We start from the raw sequence: 16,958 nt of genomic DNA, 5'->3' as shown, positions 1-16,958 counted from the left end.
GCTTCACACAGATCTTTGCTTTCTTATTAACAAGACTTAGAATAGAAGCAAAGGAGTACACTGTGGTAACTGCTTCCCCATTAGGAATTTCTATTAGCCATTTTCTTCCTTCTAAAGTTTCATGATCAGTCAGGTGCTTAGCTCAGGAAGAATGAACGATTGGATAGTGCAAGCAATGTGTCCCTAAGTTACCAGGGCAGAAAGAGCATTAACCGTTGGCTCTCAGGCCCTGGGCCCCGACCAAATGCTTCATTTCTGTGCTATCCCAGCAAGGCAAGTATAATGGCAGTCTGGTCATGAGGAGCTGTCAGATAGACCCAGGTTGCAGGCCACAGCAAGGGTTGTGTGGGGATCACGTTCAGGGCGTCATTCTGTCTTGGAACTACACACTGGAGACTTCAGGAGTGAGGGGACATCACATCTGCAGTTCCCAGATGGTTCCAAAAAGACTAATGTGTTGCTCCCCCATTCGCGGAGGAAACGACACAGGACCCTGCGCTGTTCTTTTGTCTGCTCAGCCCTTCCCGGGTTTACTGCTGGTCCTTCCCGGGTTGGCTGCCGACCCCTCCACCTCCGTGGAGGGGCAGCTCCCCCTGCCACTTTCCCCACTTCTGTGGGGTAGCGGCACACCGCCGGCCGGCCGGCCGGCTCTCTGGGGGGCTGCTCAGGTGTTCCTTCAGATGTTTCCCGGTGCATGTTGTCTCTCTCCTCCTTTCTAGTCCTCTTCCACCAATCCCAACTCTGCTACCCACACGCCGAGCACGCTGCTCTCCTCCAATCAGGAGCAGGATCAGCTCCTGCAGCTCATCAGTCAAGTTGGCGAGAGGCAGCTGCGTAGAAGTTGTTTGGTCCTTTCTCAGAGCCATATTGTGGGAGAGCAGATGCATAGAATAAGTCTTAATTCCAGTAACTTAGTCTAGTCCGAGTTGCTCCCCACACTAATGGTCTTAGACGGGCAGACAGAGAGAATGAATGTGGAATAAAATGTCAAGAGCTACAGAACGTGGGTGTGGGAATACACAGGCCTCGGTTCTGCATCTGTAACTTGTTATTAGCCTGAACGTATTTTAAAGTAAGGTTTTTTTTAACCTTTTTTTTAATTTTTTATTTTTGACAGGCAGAGTGGACAGTGAGAGAGAGAGACAGAGAGACAGGTCTTCCTTTGCCGTTGGTTCACCCTCCAATGGCTGCCCCAGCCGGTGCACTGGGGCCAGTGCACCACACTGATCCAATGGCAGGAGCCAGCTACTTATCCTGGTCTCCCATGGGGTGCAGGGCCCAAGCACCTGGGCCATCCTCCACTGCACTCCCTGGCCACAGCAGAGAGCTGGCCTGGAAGAGGGGCAACTGAGACAGAATCCGGCGCCCCGCCCGGGACTAGAATCCGGTGTGCCGGTGCCGCAAGGCGGAGGATTAGCTTAGTGAGCCGCAGCGCCGGCCTAAAATAAGTTTTAAAAGTAATCTAAGCCCACTAGTGAAAAAGGACCACAATCTCCTGGGAAACCCATTGCCTCCTGGTTAACAGGGAACGTGAAACATGTTCTGTTCTTGTCCTCTCTTCAGCAGATGCAGGCACTCACTGCCATGCTTCTCGTCTCTTCCACACCACGTTGCGTGCTGACAATCTACAACCCGACACCTCAGGGCCTTCCACTCCATGCAAAACGGTGCTCTTCAGGCTCACTCTTCACCACAGGCCCGCTTTCTGTGTCCCCCAACACGCTGCAGTTCCTCGGAACGTTATGTGCTTCAGACCTGCTGTAAATGCAAGACTTAGAGCCACATATTTCTGGCTGGTACAGGCTTTTGGGGAGTGAACCAGCAGATGGAAGAGCTCGCTCTGCCATCCGCTCTGCCTCTGTCTCTGTGTGTGTGTGTCACTCTGCCTTTCAAGTAGATAAAAATGAATAAACATATTTAAAAAAACCTGACATTCACCCCCAATGAAATGCCAAGGAAAGGCGTATTGATAGCGTCACCTTATAATTCCTCCTCATTAAATCTGTCTCTGAATCTTTATAAACCCAGCCCTGGGACGCTTAGCCACCGTCCCGTGCTTTACAGGTGAGTGGTCCCTCTGTGGTTATGCTTTCTCCTTTTAAACCACTTGCTATTCTTTTTTCTATCTCAATACCACCACTCTCCACCATCATCAGCTACACTTAACTAATATCACACTATCAATTTCTGGACTCTTATGATATCTGACCCTGAATCAATACTGGTATTGAAAAAGCTGGGGCTGGCTAATGGACCTTTTAAAGGGAGGCTTTTCTATAACTGTGGGAGTCAATGGTACTTATATGCTTCTCCCATGTCTGCAGGCACTATACACCCTGTACTGAGTCACTTCAGTGGACTCTTCGATTCAATTAATTTCTTTCACCACAACACAGAGAAAATACCATGCACACATGGGAAAACATTCAGACTCTAAAACTGCATCTATGTGTGATAAGAGATAGAAACGCACCCATTATGAAGGAAAGGACTGGTTATTAATCCAGCTAACATCACAATGACTACCTCTAAAAGCACTGAGAAAGGGGAGTTGTTTGTTTTTTTTTGTTGTTGTTGTTGTTGTTTTTTTAACCTACCACTTACTAAGGCTCTGAATTGAAAAACCAGCTGTGACTACCCTGGGTTGCACCCTTTGAAATGACTATGGCATTTTGGAAGGCCATGAGCCCTAGGATTGGTAAAAAAAAAAAAAAAAAAAAAACCTAAAACACTCACATAGGACACAGGCAATAACAATCTTTATGTACTGCTTTGCAAAATTATGGCTTTCAGCTTTAAAAAAAATATTTATCTATCTATTTGAAAGGCAAACTTACAGAGAGGGACAGAGAGATAGGACTTCTATCTGCTGTTTTACTCCCCAAATGGCTATAACAGGTAGGGCTGGGCCAAGTCAAAGCCAGGAGCTTCTTACAGGTCTCCCATGTGGGTGCAGGAGCCCAGGTACCTGGGCCATCTTCTACTGCTTTCCTAGGCTCATCAGCAGGGAGCTGGATCAGAAGTGGTGCAGCCAGAACCCAAGCTGGAGCCCATATGGGACAGCACCTCAACCTGCTGCACTACAATGCAGACCCCAGCTTTCAATTTTTTTTTTTTTTTTAAAAAGGTGCATTCAGGGCAGGAACTATAGTGTAGTAGGCTAAGCCTCCTCCTGCAGTGCCAACATCCCATATGGGCACTGGTTTGTGTCCCAGCTGCTCCTCTTCCAATTCAGCTCTCTGCTATGGCCTGGGAAAGCAGTGGAAGATGGCCCAAGTACTTGGGCCCCTGCACCCACGTGGGAGTTCTGGAAGAAGCTCCTGGCTCCTGGCTTCAGATCAGCCCAGCTCCAGCCATTACAGCCCTTGGCAGAGTGAACCAGTGGATGGAAGACCTCTCTCTCTCTATCTCTCCTCTCTGTAACTCTACCTCTCAAATAAATGAATAAAATCTTTTTTTTTCTTTAAAAAAAAAGGCCCATTCATAGAAGGAAGAAATTCAAAGACTTCCTTTACATCTTAATCAAGCTCTTCTTTTCTTTTCTTTTTTTAAAGATTAATTTATTCATTTGAAAGTCAGAGTTAGCAACAGAGGCTAAACCACTGCTCAGAGTCACACAACTGTTCATGGCCGAGAAGCCAGGTTTCCAGTTTCTACTGCATCTTTCTCTGTATCTAAAGTTATTTGCCTCCTTGCTTGTGTGTATTATGCATTAATTAGATTTAGTTATGGATTCTTAAAATGAAAAATGAATTCACACAGCAACAGATTTGTACTGACTTCATAATAAAACAAACCTCCAAATGCAGAACCATGTATAGGCCATAAAATCAAACTCAAATTCCTTGTATAATTTCAACAGCCTCACTTTGCTTAATAATTAAAGAAATAAGTGTTAAACATAAATTGAGTTATCATTACGCTTATTGTACCATAAGGGCTATAAACAGCCAGGTGTTCCTAGCACAGGAAGCAAAAATGATAACTCACAATTAACTAAGTTCCAAGAAGAGTGTCCGTTAAACCAATAAGATTTTAAAATCAGGGCTTGGGATAAGAGATACAAATAACACAGACCTGGGACAAGTAGCCACTCCTCTAACAGAACAGACTATCAGCCAAAATCCATTTTAAGTGTACTGAAACACAACAGTTTGCTTGTGCAGACACGTAATACTGTCTTGGAAATATGACACAATCCAATTCTCCGGGTTGAATGGAAAATGGTCAGGGTAGCTCCTGGGCTTACTGGTGACATTCCTACTTCCCAGACATTAGCCAGTTGACCCTGGAACTGCTCCCTTTCATTCAGTACATAGGAATCAAGCCCCGTGTTCCCCACAGACACTGTCTCAAGAGCTCAGTCTAGGCAAAGCGCAGGTCACTCAAGCACCTCTCTGGAATGCTGTAGGAATGCCAAGATTGTAAAAGGTAGGGAACTGCTTGGGGGAGGGAAGGCTCTGGCAGAAGCCACCTTTTCTAAAGCAGGAAATGAAGAGGTCAGTGAGACAGGTGAGAAGGGGGAGATCAGAAAGAACATAGGACCAGCGCCGCGCATCGGGTTCTAGTCCCGGGCGGGGCGCCGGATTCTGTCCCGGTTGCCTCTCTTCCAGGCCAGCTCTCTGCTGTGGTCAGGGAGTGCAGTGGAGGATGGCCCAAGTCCTTGGGCCCTGCACCCCATGGGAGACCAGGATAAGTAGCTGGCTCCTGCCTTCGGATCAGTGTGGTGAGCTGGCCCCAGCACACCGGCTGGGGCGGCCATTGGAGGGTGAACCAACGGCAAAGGAAGACCTTTCTCTATGTCTCTCTCTCTCTCACTGTCCACTCTGCCTGTCAAAAATTAAAAAATAAATAAAAATAAAAAAAATAATAAAAAAAAGAAAGAACATAGGACTGGGAAAAGGAACAAGAAGTAAAATACCATGAGGACAGTAAGGTCTACTGCAGATGGTCTGTAATCATGAGTAGAGTACTTCAAAAGCTCATGGGAATGAAAAAATTATGCATGGATTTCCAAAACCACTTGCACCAAAATAAACTTATTTTTAATTGTTTTTCCGTGATCTTTCTGAAGCACCCTCGTACAGGACAGGCATTAAATCTAGCATAAGAGGAACGCAATTCCTTTTCAAAATAACTTCTGCCTTTACCTCACATGTAACTACTGTATTGTTAACACTTCCGAATTGTCACATACATGGCTCTGCTGCTCACTAAAGATGACTTTGCAACCTTGAACGCTCATCAAACATTGCTTATCAAGAGATCCAAGCATCTAACTTCCTTTCTTGTCAACAATGAGATTTCCAACTCCAGCGAACTACGCAGCTCCATGAGGGTCCCCAACAACTTCTCGTTCATGTGGCTTTGCACGGTAAACTGCTTTCTAAATGTTCTCTCTGGGCAGTGCATCCCACCCTGTATGGCTCAAGCAAAGACATCACGAATCTTCTGGAAGCGGGACTGCTCTCACTAGAAACGTCATGCCTTCCTTCTCTGGACATCTAGCCAGCACCCCCCACCTCCCCCCACCCAAACAAAACCCCTGTGTTTAAACAGGACAGACGCTGACAATCGTACACACTCCCTCTCCCCGGACCTGTCACCGCGGAGGCGGTGCCAACTGTCAGAACGGGATGACAGTGTGCAGAGGGAGCGGGGAGGAGCTGCGTCGAAGGGGGGGGGGGGCGCGAGAAGTGGCCGGGCTGGATGGAGTGACAGGCAGGAGAACCTCACTCTCGTGTCCCGGCGGATTCAGGGACGCAAGCTGCCTCTGCCCGGCTTCACTCCGTCGCTGTTGGGGGAGAAGGGGGTCCCACTTCTCTCCGATCCCACCTCCAATGCAGAGGGTGTCTCTGGTAAACTCAGTCCTCCAAGCAACCTCCCACCCCATCGAAAGCTTGGGGGGGTTCACGGTGGGCCAGGCAGGGCCGGGCCGGGCCCCGAGCGGGCAGAGGGAGCCGGAAGGAACACGAAGGCCCGGCCCCCAGGAGACCCCCGGCGCCGGCCGATTCCCCGCCCGCGCCCCTAGCTGCCGTACCTGTCCCGCAGCCCGTGCTGGAGGTGGCCCAGCCTCTCGTAGTACTCGGGGCTCGCCAGCGGCAAGGATGAGGCGGGAGTCCGGCGCATGCCGCCGAGCCAGCTCCGCACCGCCTACGGACAAGCAGTGGGCCGCGTTGTCCTAGGAGACGGCCCCACCATGCACCGCGGGTAAACACGCCGCTAGGCCGCCCGCAGGGGCGGGGCGCCGGCTGCAGGGGGCGGGGCGCCGTAGAGCGTGGGGCCAGCCGCCGTCGAGGGGCGGGGAGGAGGGCTCACAGGGGGCGGGGAGGAGGCGGGGCACCGTGGAGGGGCGGAGTCGGAGGCCTGAGGAGGCGTGGCGCAGCGGAAGCCGGGACCGAGCGGCCCTCCCGCCCTCCTGCTGGAGTTTGCAGAGGAAAGCTGCGGACGCCGGCGACTGCGGACAGAGCTTGGACGTCTAGCGGGCGTCCTGTTGGCTCGGTCCCGTCTTCCAGTGCCCCGCCCAGTGGCCACGGGCGAGTCACCCTCTCCTCACGCAGATTGTCTGTCACTGCGGGATTAGTGTAGCCTCGGATGGGCTCACACGTGTTGGTGTTTGTGGGAGGACTCCGCACTTCGTGGGCGACTTAAACTGGTCAACTGACCAGTAAGTAAGAGCCGCGGGACGCAAGACCGTTGAAAACGTTACTCGGAAAATCGTGTTTGCCAGGCTCAGAGCGAGAGTACCAAGGAGGCCTGCGTACCCGGATATTGAAAAGTTACGAAACTGCGGATGAAATAGGCCAGGCGGCCACTGCTCCGCGACCAGTAAGGCCCGCTAAGAACCTGGGAGGCTAGGCGGACCCCTCCCCCAGCCGGCTGCCTCACCCTCGCCCCCCCACAGTCAGCCCTACACGACGGAAAGGCGGCGTGTGCCCGGCCTGCTCTCCTGGCTCACATCCGCTCTCAGCTCCCGCCTGGCGTGAGGCTGAGCAAGGAGGACTGTCCGTCCTTGCGGGAATGACCTAGGAGGGTGATCTCAGACGGCCTGGGAGAGCAGCCTGGGCACCTGGGAGTGGGCAGTGGGCAGTGGCCGGGTGCCGGGGGCCTGCACGGAGTGTTCCCCGGCCACGGGGACGTCTTCCCGGCCGGAACAGGCCCTTGTAAGACACAGAAATGGGGGAAGGGACCCTCTTCTCCAGATCTAAGGGTGGCACCTAAGTGATGTTTAATTAGTCGGTATATCAATGTACCAAACTGATTCGGTGGTAGTGTACAAAGATTTATTTTATTGATTTCAATGTAACTGACTGTTTGCTACAAACCTGTCAAAAATGCATTATAGTTTTAGGATATTTTAATCGGGCCTACCCCACCTAGATTAGCTTTTTAAGGGGAAGAAAAATACCCAAACAATGACTGTAACTCATTACTGCCAAAAAATAGCAAAGAGCAAGCGGATGAGGCCGTCATTTAGCAACCCAAATTTTTATTAGGCCATTTTAGGAGAGTCTAAAATTAAATACAATTAAACAGTAAATAGATAATTCAAAATAATTATGATTTGTATCCTGTGCTTCATTCATTAATGACATATGACAAATCGAGATGTGGGGCCCTTTTTAGTCACAATAACACATAGCAAATGAATTTTTCTAGAGTATTTATGCAAAAATTATGCATTCTAAATGGCGACAGATTTTTAATAAATTCGGCGTTCTTTACGTTGAATATTTAATTTGCCGCGCACTCTTAGTGTTTTCTTCAGTTCTCCATCTTAGCAGATGCGTCATAGAGCCTGCCTGGACAGTAAAGGCGCTAAGTCCCAGAAAGGTCTCAGCCAGAAGTTGGAGGAAATCTAGCCTTTCTCCCTCATTTTACAGAGGAGGGAAGTGGCTCAGGGCAGGTAGGAGATTTGGTCAAAGTCACACAGCTGGTAATCTGCATAATATTAATGAACCAAGTCCAAAATATGAGTTCCTAATAGCCTCATTAAGCAAATGCAAAGGAAGCCAGTGTCTCAGCCAGTAGCCGTATGGATCTTAGGATGAACTTAATGAAGTTGCTGTTTTTGTTGCTCAGAACCAACTGAGTTAATGAATGGGAAAATTCTGCAGTTATTTTACATTTTAAAATATAAACATCCTGCTTTTTTTTTTTTTACATATTTGAGTCAACAGTGGCTTGGATCTTATATTATTAAGTTTGCTGGGCTGCCATAACAACGTACCGCACACAGGGCAGCTTTCACAACAAGATTTACTGTCTCACAGTACTGAGGCTGGGGTGTAAGGCCAAAGAGAGCTGCTGCCTCAGACCTGTCTCCCAGCCTCTGCCTGGATGTTCACAAGGCATCCTCCCTGTATATGGGTCTCCCAATATCCCCTTTTTATTAAGGCACCATCATATTACATTAGGGATCCACCCTCCTCCAGTGTGACCTCCTCTTAACTAATTATATCTGCCATGTCCCTGCTTCCAAATAATGTCACATTCTTTTTTTTTTTTTTTTGACAGGCAGAGTGGACAGTGAGAGAGAGAGACAGAGAAAGGTCTTCCTCTTGCTGTTGGTTCACCCTCCAATGGCTGCTGCGGCCGGTGCACTGCAGCCGGCGCACCGCGCTGATCCGATGGCAGGAGCCAGCTACTTATCCTGGTCTCCCATGGGATGCAGGGCCCAAGTACTTGGGCCATCCTCCACTGCACTCCCTGGCCACAGCAGAGAGCTGGCCTGGAAGAGGGGCAACCGGGACAGAATCCAGCACCCCGACCAGGACTAGAACCCGGTATGCCAGCGCCGCAAGGCGGAGGATTAGCCTAGTGAGCCGCGGCGCCGGCCAATAATGTCACATTCTAAGGTACAGAGAGAATCAGGAGTTGAACATATAAGGACATGTTTAAATCCATATTTATTAGCTCTTCCTCGCTACGATGAAATACCTGGGACAAGCTACTAATGAAAGAAGGTGGTTTGCTTTGGCTCACGGTTTTATTTTTTTTTAAAGATGTATTTATTTATTTGAAAGTCAGAGTTATATATATAGAGAAGGGGAGGTGTAGAAAGAGAGAGGTCTTCCATCCGCTGGTTCACTCCCCAGTTGGCCGCAACGGCTGGAGCTGCACCAATCTGAAGCCAGGAGCCAGGAGCTTCTTCCAGGTCTCCCATGCGGGTGCAGGGACCCAAGAACTTAGGCCATCTTCTACTGCTTTCCCAGGCCATAGCAGAGAGCTGGATTGGAAGTGGAGCAGCCAGATCTCGAACTGTCACCCATAGGGGATGCCAGCACTGCAGGCAGTGGCTTTACCCACTACACCACAGCACCGGCCTCTTGGCTCACAGTTTTAGAGGTACACAGTCCAACACTGAGCAGGCCCCATTGGTTCAGTCATCTGGTGAAGCTGGAGTTTGGTAATGGCAGAGAGCATGTGGTGGAAGGATCACATGGCAAGCCAGGATGCAGAAACAGTGGACAGGTTCAAACTGAGCTTCTATCACCAACCCTCCTGTGAGAAATACCTTCTGCAGGCATGCCTCAGTGACCCAAGGACCTCTCACCAGGCACACCTGCCCAACACAATTCCATCACCTCTCTTCCCTCCCAGCACCATCAATCCATGACCTTGGGGCTTAAAGTCCTACATGAGTTAAGGAGCCTGATCATGTTCAAGCTATTGTACCATTACAGTTATGATCATGGGAAATATTTCATTTTGCAATCACTATGCAGAAATATTAGCCACTGCACCTTACACCATAAGAAAATTCAGTAGAGATGAATCAGACATAGAAGGAAGGGGGGAAAGGCTGTGATAACAATGTATGTGTGTATATAATCCCTCCCACCATTGAGCATTTTCTAGTCTAGACCCACAGCAGTCGTTTGAGGTCAGCACAAGTTTAAGTACCTGACCCCAAATCATACTGCCACTGGATTCTTGTGAAGCTAATGGGATTGAAGGATTTGGACATGGGCCTGTGCAATTCCATCATCTCTTCTCTTCCCTTCTCTTCCCTTGAAACTCATCTCTTGACAGCTATTTTTTTTTTCCTGTGTGATGCATCAGTCTATTTACTTTCTCTAATAACACAATACCACCAACTGGATAATTTTTAAGCAGAGAGGTAGATTGTGGAAGTTTGAAGATCAAGATCAGGTAGTCCCATTGGTTCCACCTCTGCTGACAGCTTTCTTTCTGGCAGAGTCCTGAGGAGGTTCAGGACATCACAGGGTAAGAGACACGGAGCGTATATGTGTGTCTCTTTTCATCTCTCTGCATCTTTCTTTTTAAGGTTTATTTATTTACTTTGCAATAAATAGTGATGGAGGGAGAAAGAGAGAGACATGGAGAGAGGGAGATCTTCCATCTGTCGGTTCATTCCCCAGATGTTTGCAACATCAAAATCTGGGCCAAGCTGAAGCCTGGAACCAGGAACTCCATCCTGGTTTTGGATGTGGCTGATGGGAGCCCAAGTACTTGGGCCACCTTCCACCGCCTTCACAGGCTCATTAGCAGGAAGCTGGATTGGAAGTTAAGTAGTCAGGACTCAAACCAGCGCTCCTATATAGGATGCCAGCATTGTATATGACAGTTTAACCCACTATGCTGCAATGCAAGCTCCTCTCCCCATCTTCAGTCCACAGGACTTAATCATGAGTGCTCCTCCCTAATGACCCAATCTAACCTTAATGACCTCCCAAAGATCTCACCTCTAAACACCATTTTCTGACCACTTACTGCCTCACAATGGGGATTACATTTCAACACCTGAAGCCCTGGGGGTCAAACCACATCCAAGTCACGGCACATACGAGGTATAAAATATATTCTACCTGACCCAGAAGGCTTTTTACCAATACAGTTTATTGTGTAGGGAACAACATGCGTGTACATGGAATGCATTTTCCTACATGGTGTGATGCAGCATTAGGTCTTTGCTATTCTGTTTAACCTTCCCCCTTGGTGCTCTAAAAGGTTTCATTTTCATCCGTTCCAGGAGTTAGATAGGTCTGTGCACCAAGTTTGCTCCATGATATGTAAGCAGCAGTGGTGCAGCACTGCCTAGCCTGTTTCCAAAACATCCTGAACAATTTCCCTCAGTTATTCGTTGGTGGGCTGGGTGCACAGGTGAGTCCTTGGGAAACTCTGAGGCTCTGGAAGAAGAGTGAATGGCTGCAAAGAGTATGAGACTGACTTGAGCAGGAAAGAAACCGTTGTGGCATTGGTTTTGGGATTGTTTGCTTCAGCAGCTGGCATTGCTTACCCTAATTAATATGCAGGTGTCCCATGCAGAGACTGCACAAATGCTTCAACATACCTTTGCTCAAGATTCTCATTAAGGATTTATGCCACTCTCCAGGTGGTTAGGGAGACTGCAAACCTGGAAGAGTAAGATTTAAGAGTCGTTCAGTGTACAAGGAGAGAGGCCTAGGGAATGAAGCAAGGCTATACAGTGAAGAACCGTCTAGAGCAGGGCTTTCTGCAATGTTGGAAATGTTCCATTCTGCACTGTTCAATATGGTAACAGCTAGCTTGGCTGTTAAGCAAATGAACGTAGCAGTGCAACTGAGGGCTTGAATTTTCAATTTTTATAGATAAAACAATGGTAAGAGACCACAGGTAGCTAGTAACTACTGTGTTAGGCATTGAAAATATACAGAAAACGGAAAGTTGAATACACATGTGCAAAGAGGGTGGACGTATAGCATCAGGTAGTAGAAAGATAGAAAATAAAAGCTGTCATCCTCCTTGGGAGGTGATGGTAGTCAAGAGAGGAGGTGTTATAATTAATTCCATGTGTACACTTAGCTAGGTCATTGTACCCAGCTCTTTGATCAAATGCAAGTCTAGATACTGCCAGGAAGGTGTTTTTCAGGTATGTTGGACTTTTAAATCAGTGAAGTAGATGACCCTTGGTTGAAGACTTCAGGAGAAAAGAGTGAGGTTCTCCACAGTCCCATGAACTAATTCCTAAAAATAAATTTTTTCTGTCTCTCTCTCTCTCTCTCACTTTCTCTCTCTCTCTTTTTCTCCCTTGTATACATACAAGATTACTTAAAAAAGTTCATGGACAATGGAATTAAAATATAAGTTTACTTAGGCAAAAAACAGTTTTGAAATTGTACACATTTTCCTGAGCTTTTTGAAGCTTCCTCATATGCATATAAATATGCATACATAGGTAGGAAAGTACATACCTCCTGCTGATTCTGTTTCCCTGGAGAACCCTGACTAGTATAAGAAGGTATGTGGTTACTAAGAGCATTTTGCTCATAAACATTTATAATAGCTAATTTAACAATAAGAAAGGGGGGCAGATTTCAGTAATTAAAATGAAAACCTAAATTTCCTCATTTTATTTCATATCACATAAACCAACAGTGAATAACAGACTCCAAAATACCAGAGTTCTGCAAAAGCTAAATAACAGCAAAAAAAAAAAAAAAAAAAGGATTACAGAATAGTTAAATCACTCTCGCTACAAACTCGCTGCTTAGATGAGATGGCCTCACTCTGTCTCATAGTTCTCGTATGACCGAAGTCCTTGAATTTGCCATTCCATGAGGTCTGCGGGATTGTCCCTTTGTGAACAAAGAAGAGTCCTCAGCAGTTAACAGATTGAAGCACCAGATCCTTGTATTCTTTTCTCCCTGCAGAATTGGACCACGGCTTCATGTGCCAGGCAGGGATGGCTCCACAGCCCTGCAGCCCTGGGTGCCCGAGAGGCAAGCAGTAGGTGCTGCCATTGCATGTGAACAATTTTTGAATGCCCAGATTCTCCTTAAAAGTCATTTGGTGGATTTCATAATTGTTTTCCACTTGGAAGCACTTCTCATCAGGGTTCAACAGGTACTCCTAGCTACAAGGGTTGAAAACAAAGGGATGCTGAAAGGCCTGCTCTTACCACTCACTCGAAGGCAGGTTAAAACCAAAGGGTTTTGCATAATAAATACCATTTAATTTGATGGCCACGTGTTTGTGTTTACAAGGTGACAAGGCACTGAGAAACACTCCTTGTCTCCACTTCTCCTTGGCTGCGTTTATCTGCTGCCTTCTTAGAAGTGTTGGCTTCATTCATTCCTGGGCACCTGTATGGTGAAGCCACACAAGAACAGTCTCCCTGCTCCAACGCTTGCCATTGTGTCCCTGAGAAGCGGTCAACTACATGGGTTAAGACTCATGGGCCCCATCTGAGTGGTACACCACCACGTCTTCTTACAAATTGTGTTGCCTTGGACAGGTGACTTACTCTTCATGTGCCCAACATTCCTCGCCTGGAAAATGATTATAGGAACAGTGGCCGAGGTCATTGAACGTGGTAGTCTGTACGATGCATTTGGATCCTTGCCCAGTAGCTCATCTTGAGGTGGAGAGTCAAAAGAAAGGGCCCAAGTTCTGTTTCTGTGTCTCAAAAGCATTTCCTGAGCTTCCTCTCCATTCTCTGGCAACCCTGCCAGCCTTGCACTCATTCGCCCCCTCAGGGTCATATCTGATCACCGGAAATTGCAGATGGTTCAGTGGTCAGGATTCTGATGGGAACTGTTCAGCCCCATGCCTTTTGAGTCTACCCTGGCACTTAGAGTGATTCCAAGCTCATTACTCCCCAAGAATAGAACCCAGTGACATATGGCAGCACCACATTGTCCAAAGATCATGTGCTTTGGAATCAAAAGACCTGAGTTCAAATCCTTGCTCTGCTTCCTATCAGCTAAACCAGTGGAATTAAACAATAGGTGGCCTTGTGTTCGACGAAGTCATTATTTTTAATGCAATAGGATAGTCAGTATGGAAACCAACTTACATCATGGCCCCCATATTAGTTTGCTGTGGCTACCATACCAAAGTTCCACAGACTGAGTCGGGCTTGAAGAACAGAAACATTTTTTCTCTCAGTTATGGAGGCTAGGAGTCCAAGACCAAGAGAGGAACAAGGATGGTTCCTTCTGAGACTTTCTCCTTGGCATTCAGATGGCTGTTTGTCACGTGTCCTCACATGGGTCTTTCCCTTGTGTGTCATAATCTCCCCTTTCTTATAAGGATACCAGTCACACTGGCTTAGGGCATACCCAATTGACCTCATTTTCAGCCAGTTACCACTATAAAGACCCCATCTCCAAATACAGTCACATTCTGAAATTCAAGGGGTGAGAATTCAACACATGAGTCCCGAGAGGATTCATTCCAGCCCATAGGAGCTTTGTTTCTTTCTTCCAGAAATTCATGCCATCCTACAGTCAGGGCTAACTCTAAAAAAAATTATTTATTTGCAAGGCAGAGTTAGAGAGAAAAGAAGAGAGAGAAAGAGAGAGAGGTCGTCCATCCATTGGTTCATTTCCCAAATCCCTGCAATGGCCAGGGCTGGGCCAGGCCAAAGCCAGGATCCAGGAGCTTCATCCAGGTCTCCCACGTGGGTGCAGAGGCCCAAGCACTTGGGCCATCCTCTGCTGCTTTCCCAGGCACATTAGCAGGGAGCTGGATGGGAAGTGGACAGCCCATATGGAATTCTGGCATCAGGTGGTGGCTTAACTTCTTACACCACAACCCTGGCCTCATTCAGGAATGCCTTGTGTGATGGTGTGTGACTTCCAAGGATGACTCACTTGAAGGTAAACCAATCACCAGATTGTGAGCAGAACTGAGAAGTCCTGAGGGAAGGGTCCATTTGGAGAATAATTGAGGCTTCCTCTTAAAAAAAAAAAAGTATTTTATTATTTATTTGAAAGACAGAGTTACAGAGAAAGAGAGAATTCTTCCATTCTTCTGGTTCACTCCTCAAATGACCGCAACTGCCAGAGATGAGCTGATCTGAAGCCAGGAGCTTCTTCCAGGTCTCCCACATGGGTGCAGGGGCCCAAGCACTTGGGCCATCTCCCACTGCTTTCCCAGGCCATAGCAGAGAGCTGGATCGGGAGAGGAGCAGCCAGGATTCAAACCGGCGCCTATGTGGGATTCTGGTGCTGCAGGCTGGGGCTTTAACACACTGCACCACTGCGTCAGCCCTGATGCTTCCTCTTAACAACCAGTACCAACAGACCAGCCTGTGAGTGCGTGGAAGTGACGCCTCAAAGCTCTGTCTCGCCATCAGGTGACCACAGAGCCAGCTGAGAGCAACCTTCAGAGAGACTGCCTGAGACATGTGGCCAGCCAAGCTGCTCTTGAATTTGGACCCTCAAAATCTATGAGATAATAAATGATTGGTGTTATTTTGAGCCATTAAATTTAGGGATGACTTGTTTTACAGCAATAAACAGCTGATTCAGTTGGGTTGGAATGGTACTGGTTGAATAGGTCGGTAACTATTACTATTGTCCCTCAGTCCATGGGATATTGATGCCAGGATCCCCTGCCTATACCAAAGGCTACAGACACACAAATGCTCTGTATAAAATGGTGTAGTATTTGCACATAACCGACACACATCTTCCCATCTACTTTGTCATCTCTAGATTACTTATAATACCTAATACAACATAAGTGCTATGCAAACAGTTACTATACTGTATTGTTCAGAGAATAATGAGAGGAAAAACAAATCTGTACATTTTGTTTTCCTTAGTGTGTTCCATCTACACTTGGTTGGATTTGTGATGTGGAAGTCAGGGATGCCGGGGCTGACTCTCTATACTTAATGTCTTTAAATCACAGAATCATCTTTTCAAGCTTCACAAGAGCTTTGCAAAACATGTGCTATTATGTTGATTTCATTGAGCATTGAGAGTTTAAGGAACTGGCTGAAGATTTAAATTGAACTCAACCTTTATCCAAGGCCCGTAGGATTTCTGTGTCACTTGGTCCCCACCAGAGGATGCCACTGCTCAGGACTGGTGTGTGTACACAGTTAGCTACTTGTATCACTCAGCAGCAACAAGGGTGACCCCCAAATGTGTCTCATACTTACCTTAGAATTCCACTTTGGGGCCAGCGCCGCGGCTCACTAGGCTAATCCTCCGCCTTGAGGCGCCAGCACACCGGGTTCTAGTCCCGGTCGGGGTGCCAGATTCTGTCCCAGTTGCCCCTCTTCCAGGCCAGCTCTCTGCTGTGGCCAGGGAGTGCAGTGGAGGATGGCCCAAGTGCTTGGGCCCTGCACCCGCATGGGAGATCAGGAGAAGCACCTGGCTCCTGGCTTTGGATCAGCGCGGTGCGCCGGCCGCAGCACGCCGGCCGCGGCAGCCATTGGAGGGTGAACCAACGCCAAAGGAAAACCTTTGTCTCTGTCTCTCTCTCACTGTCCACTCTGCCTGTCAAAAAAATTAAAAAAAAGAATTCCACTTTGGAAAACTCACATTTTTGCATTCAACTTTTTTCTTTTCATTCAATCTCTCTCTCTCTCATTTCTTTCCTTTCTTTGTGTGTTTGCACATTAATTAGTGTCTTCAAACAAAAACAGCTTCTTACTGCTCCTGAATCTGTGGGTTGGCTGGGCTCAGCTGGGTGACCTGCCTCACATATTACGCACAATTCATCCAGGAGCTCAGATGAGGCTGACATGTCCAATGGCTTCACTCTTAACTCTGGATCTCACGGTAACTAACTGTCTGGGCCTTTCTTTCCATATGGCCTTGTATTAGGTGGTAGTCTAGCTTTCCATGATGGCTGCCTTCCAAGACAGCTGTCCTGCATTTCTTCATTGTTGTTTTTGAAGCAATACATCATGCAAAAATTCAGTTGTGAGAAGACACACAATTCCTGCCACCAGTACTCCAATATCCTTTCCCAGAGGTGATCAGTGGCCACTTTCTTAGGTGGTCTTCCCTGCATTTTCTTTCTTTTTTTTCTTTTTTTTTTTTTAGATTTATTTTATTTATTTGAAAGGAAGAGTTACAGAGAGAGAGAGAGACAGACAGAGGAGAAAGAGATACAAAGAGCTCTTCCGTCTGCTGGTTCACTCATCAAATGGCTGCAACAGCCAGGACTAGACCAACCTGGAGCCAGGAGCTTCTTCCAGGTCTCCCAGATGG

At 47.5% G+C, this 16,958-nt stretch overlaps 1 protein-coding gene across 2 annotated transcripts in view; it reads right to left on the bottom strand.

Annotated features, from left to right (window-relative positions):
- Positions 1–6,280, bottom strand: part of KIZ (kizuna centrosomal protein) — a 114,089-nt gene extending 107,809 nt beyond the window's left edge. For both annotated transcript variants that reach the window (XM_002710943.5, XM_051845317.2), the window contains exon 1: positions 6,041–6,280. In XM_002710943.5, coding sequence (XP_002710989.2) covers positions 6,041–6,129 — 89 coding nt within the window. In that variant the 5' untranslated portion in view covers positions 6,130–6,280. The remainder of the gene's footprint in view (positions 1–6,040) is intronic.
- Between the last annotated feature and the right edge of the window lie 10,678 nt (positions 6,281–16,958).

This window comes from Oryctolagus cuniculus, chromosome 11 (genome assembly GCF_964237555.1).
Source record: "Oryctolagus cuniculus chromosome 11, mOryCun1.1, whole genome shotgun sequence".
NCBI lineage: Eukaryota > Metazoa > Chordata > Mammalia > Lagomorpha > Leporidae > Oryctolagus > Oryctolagus cuniculus.
This window is presented reverse-complemented; position numbering and strand designations above follow the sequence as displayed.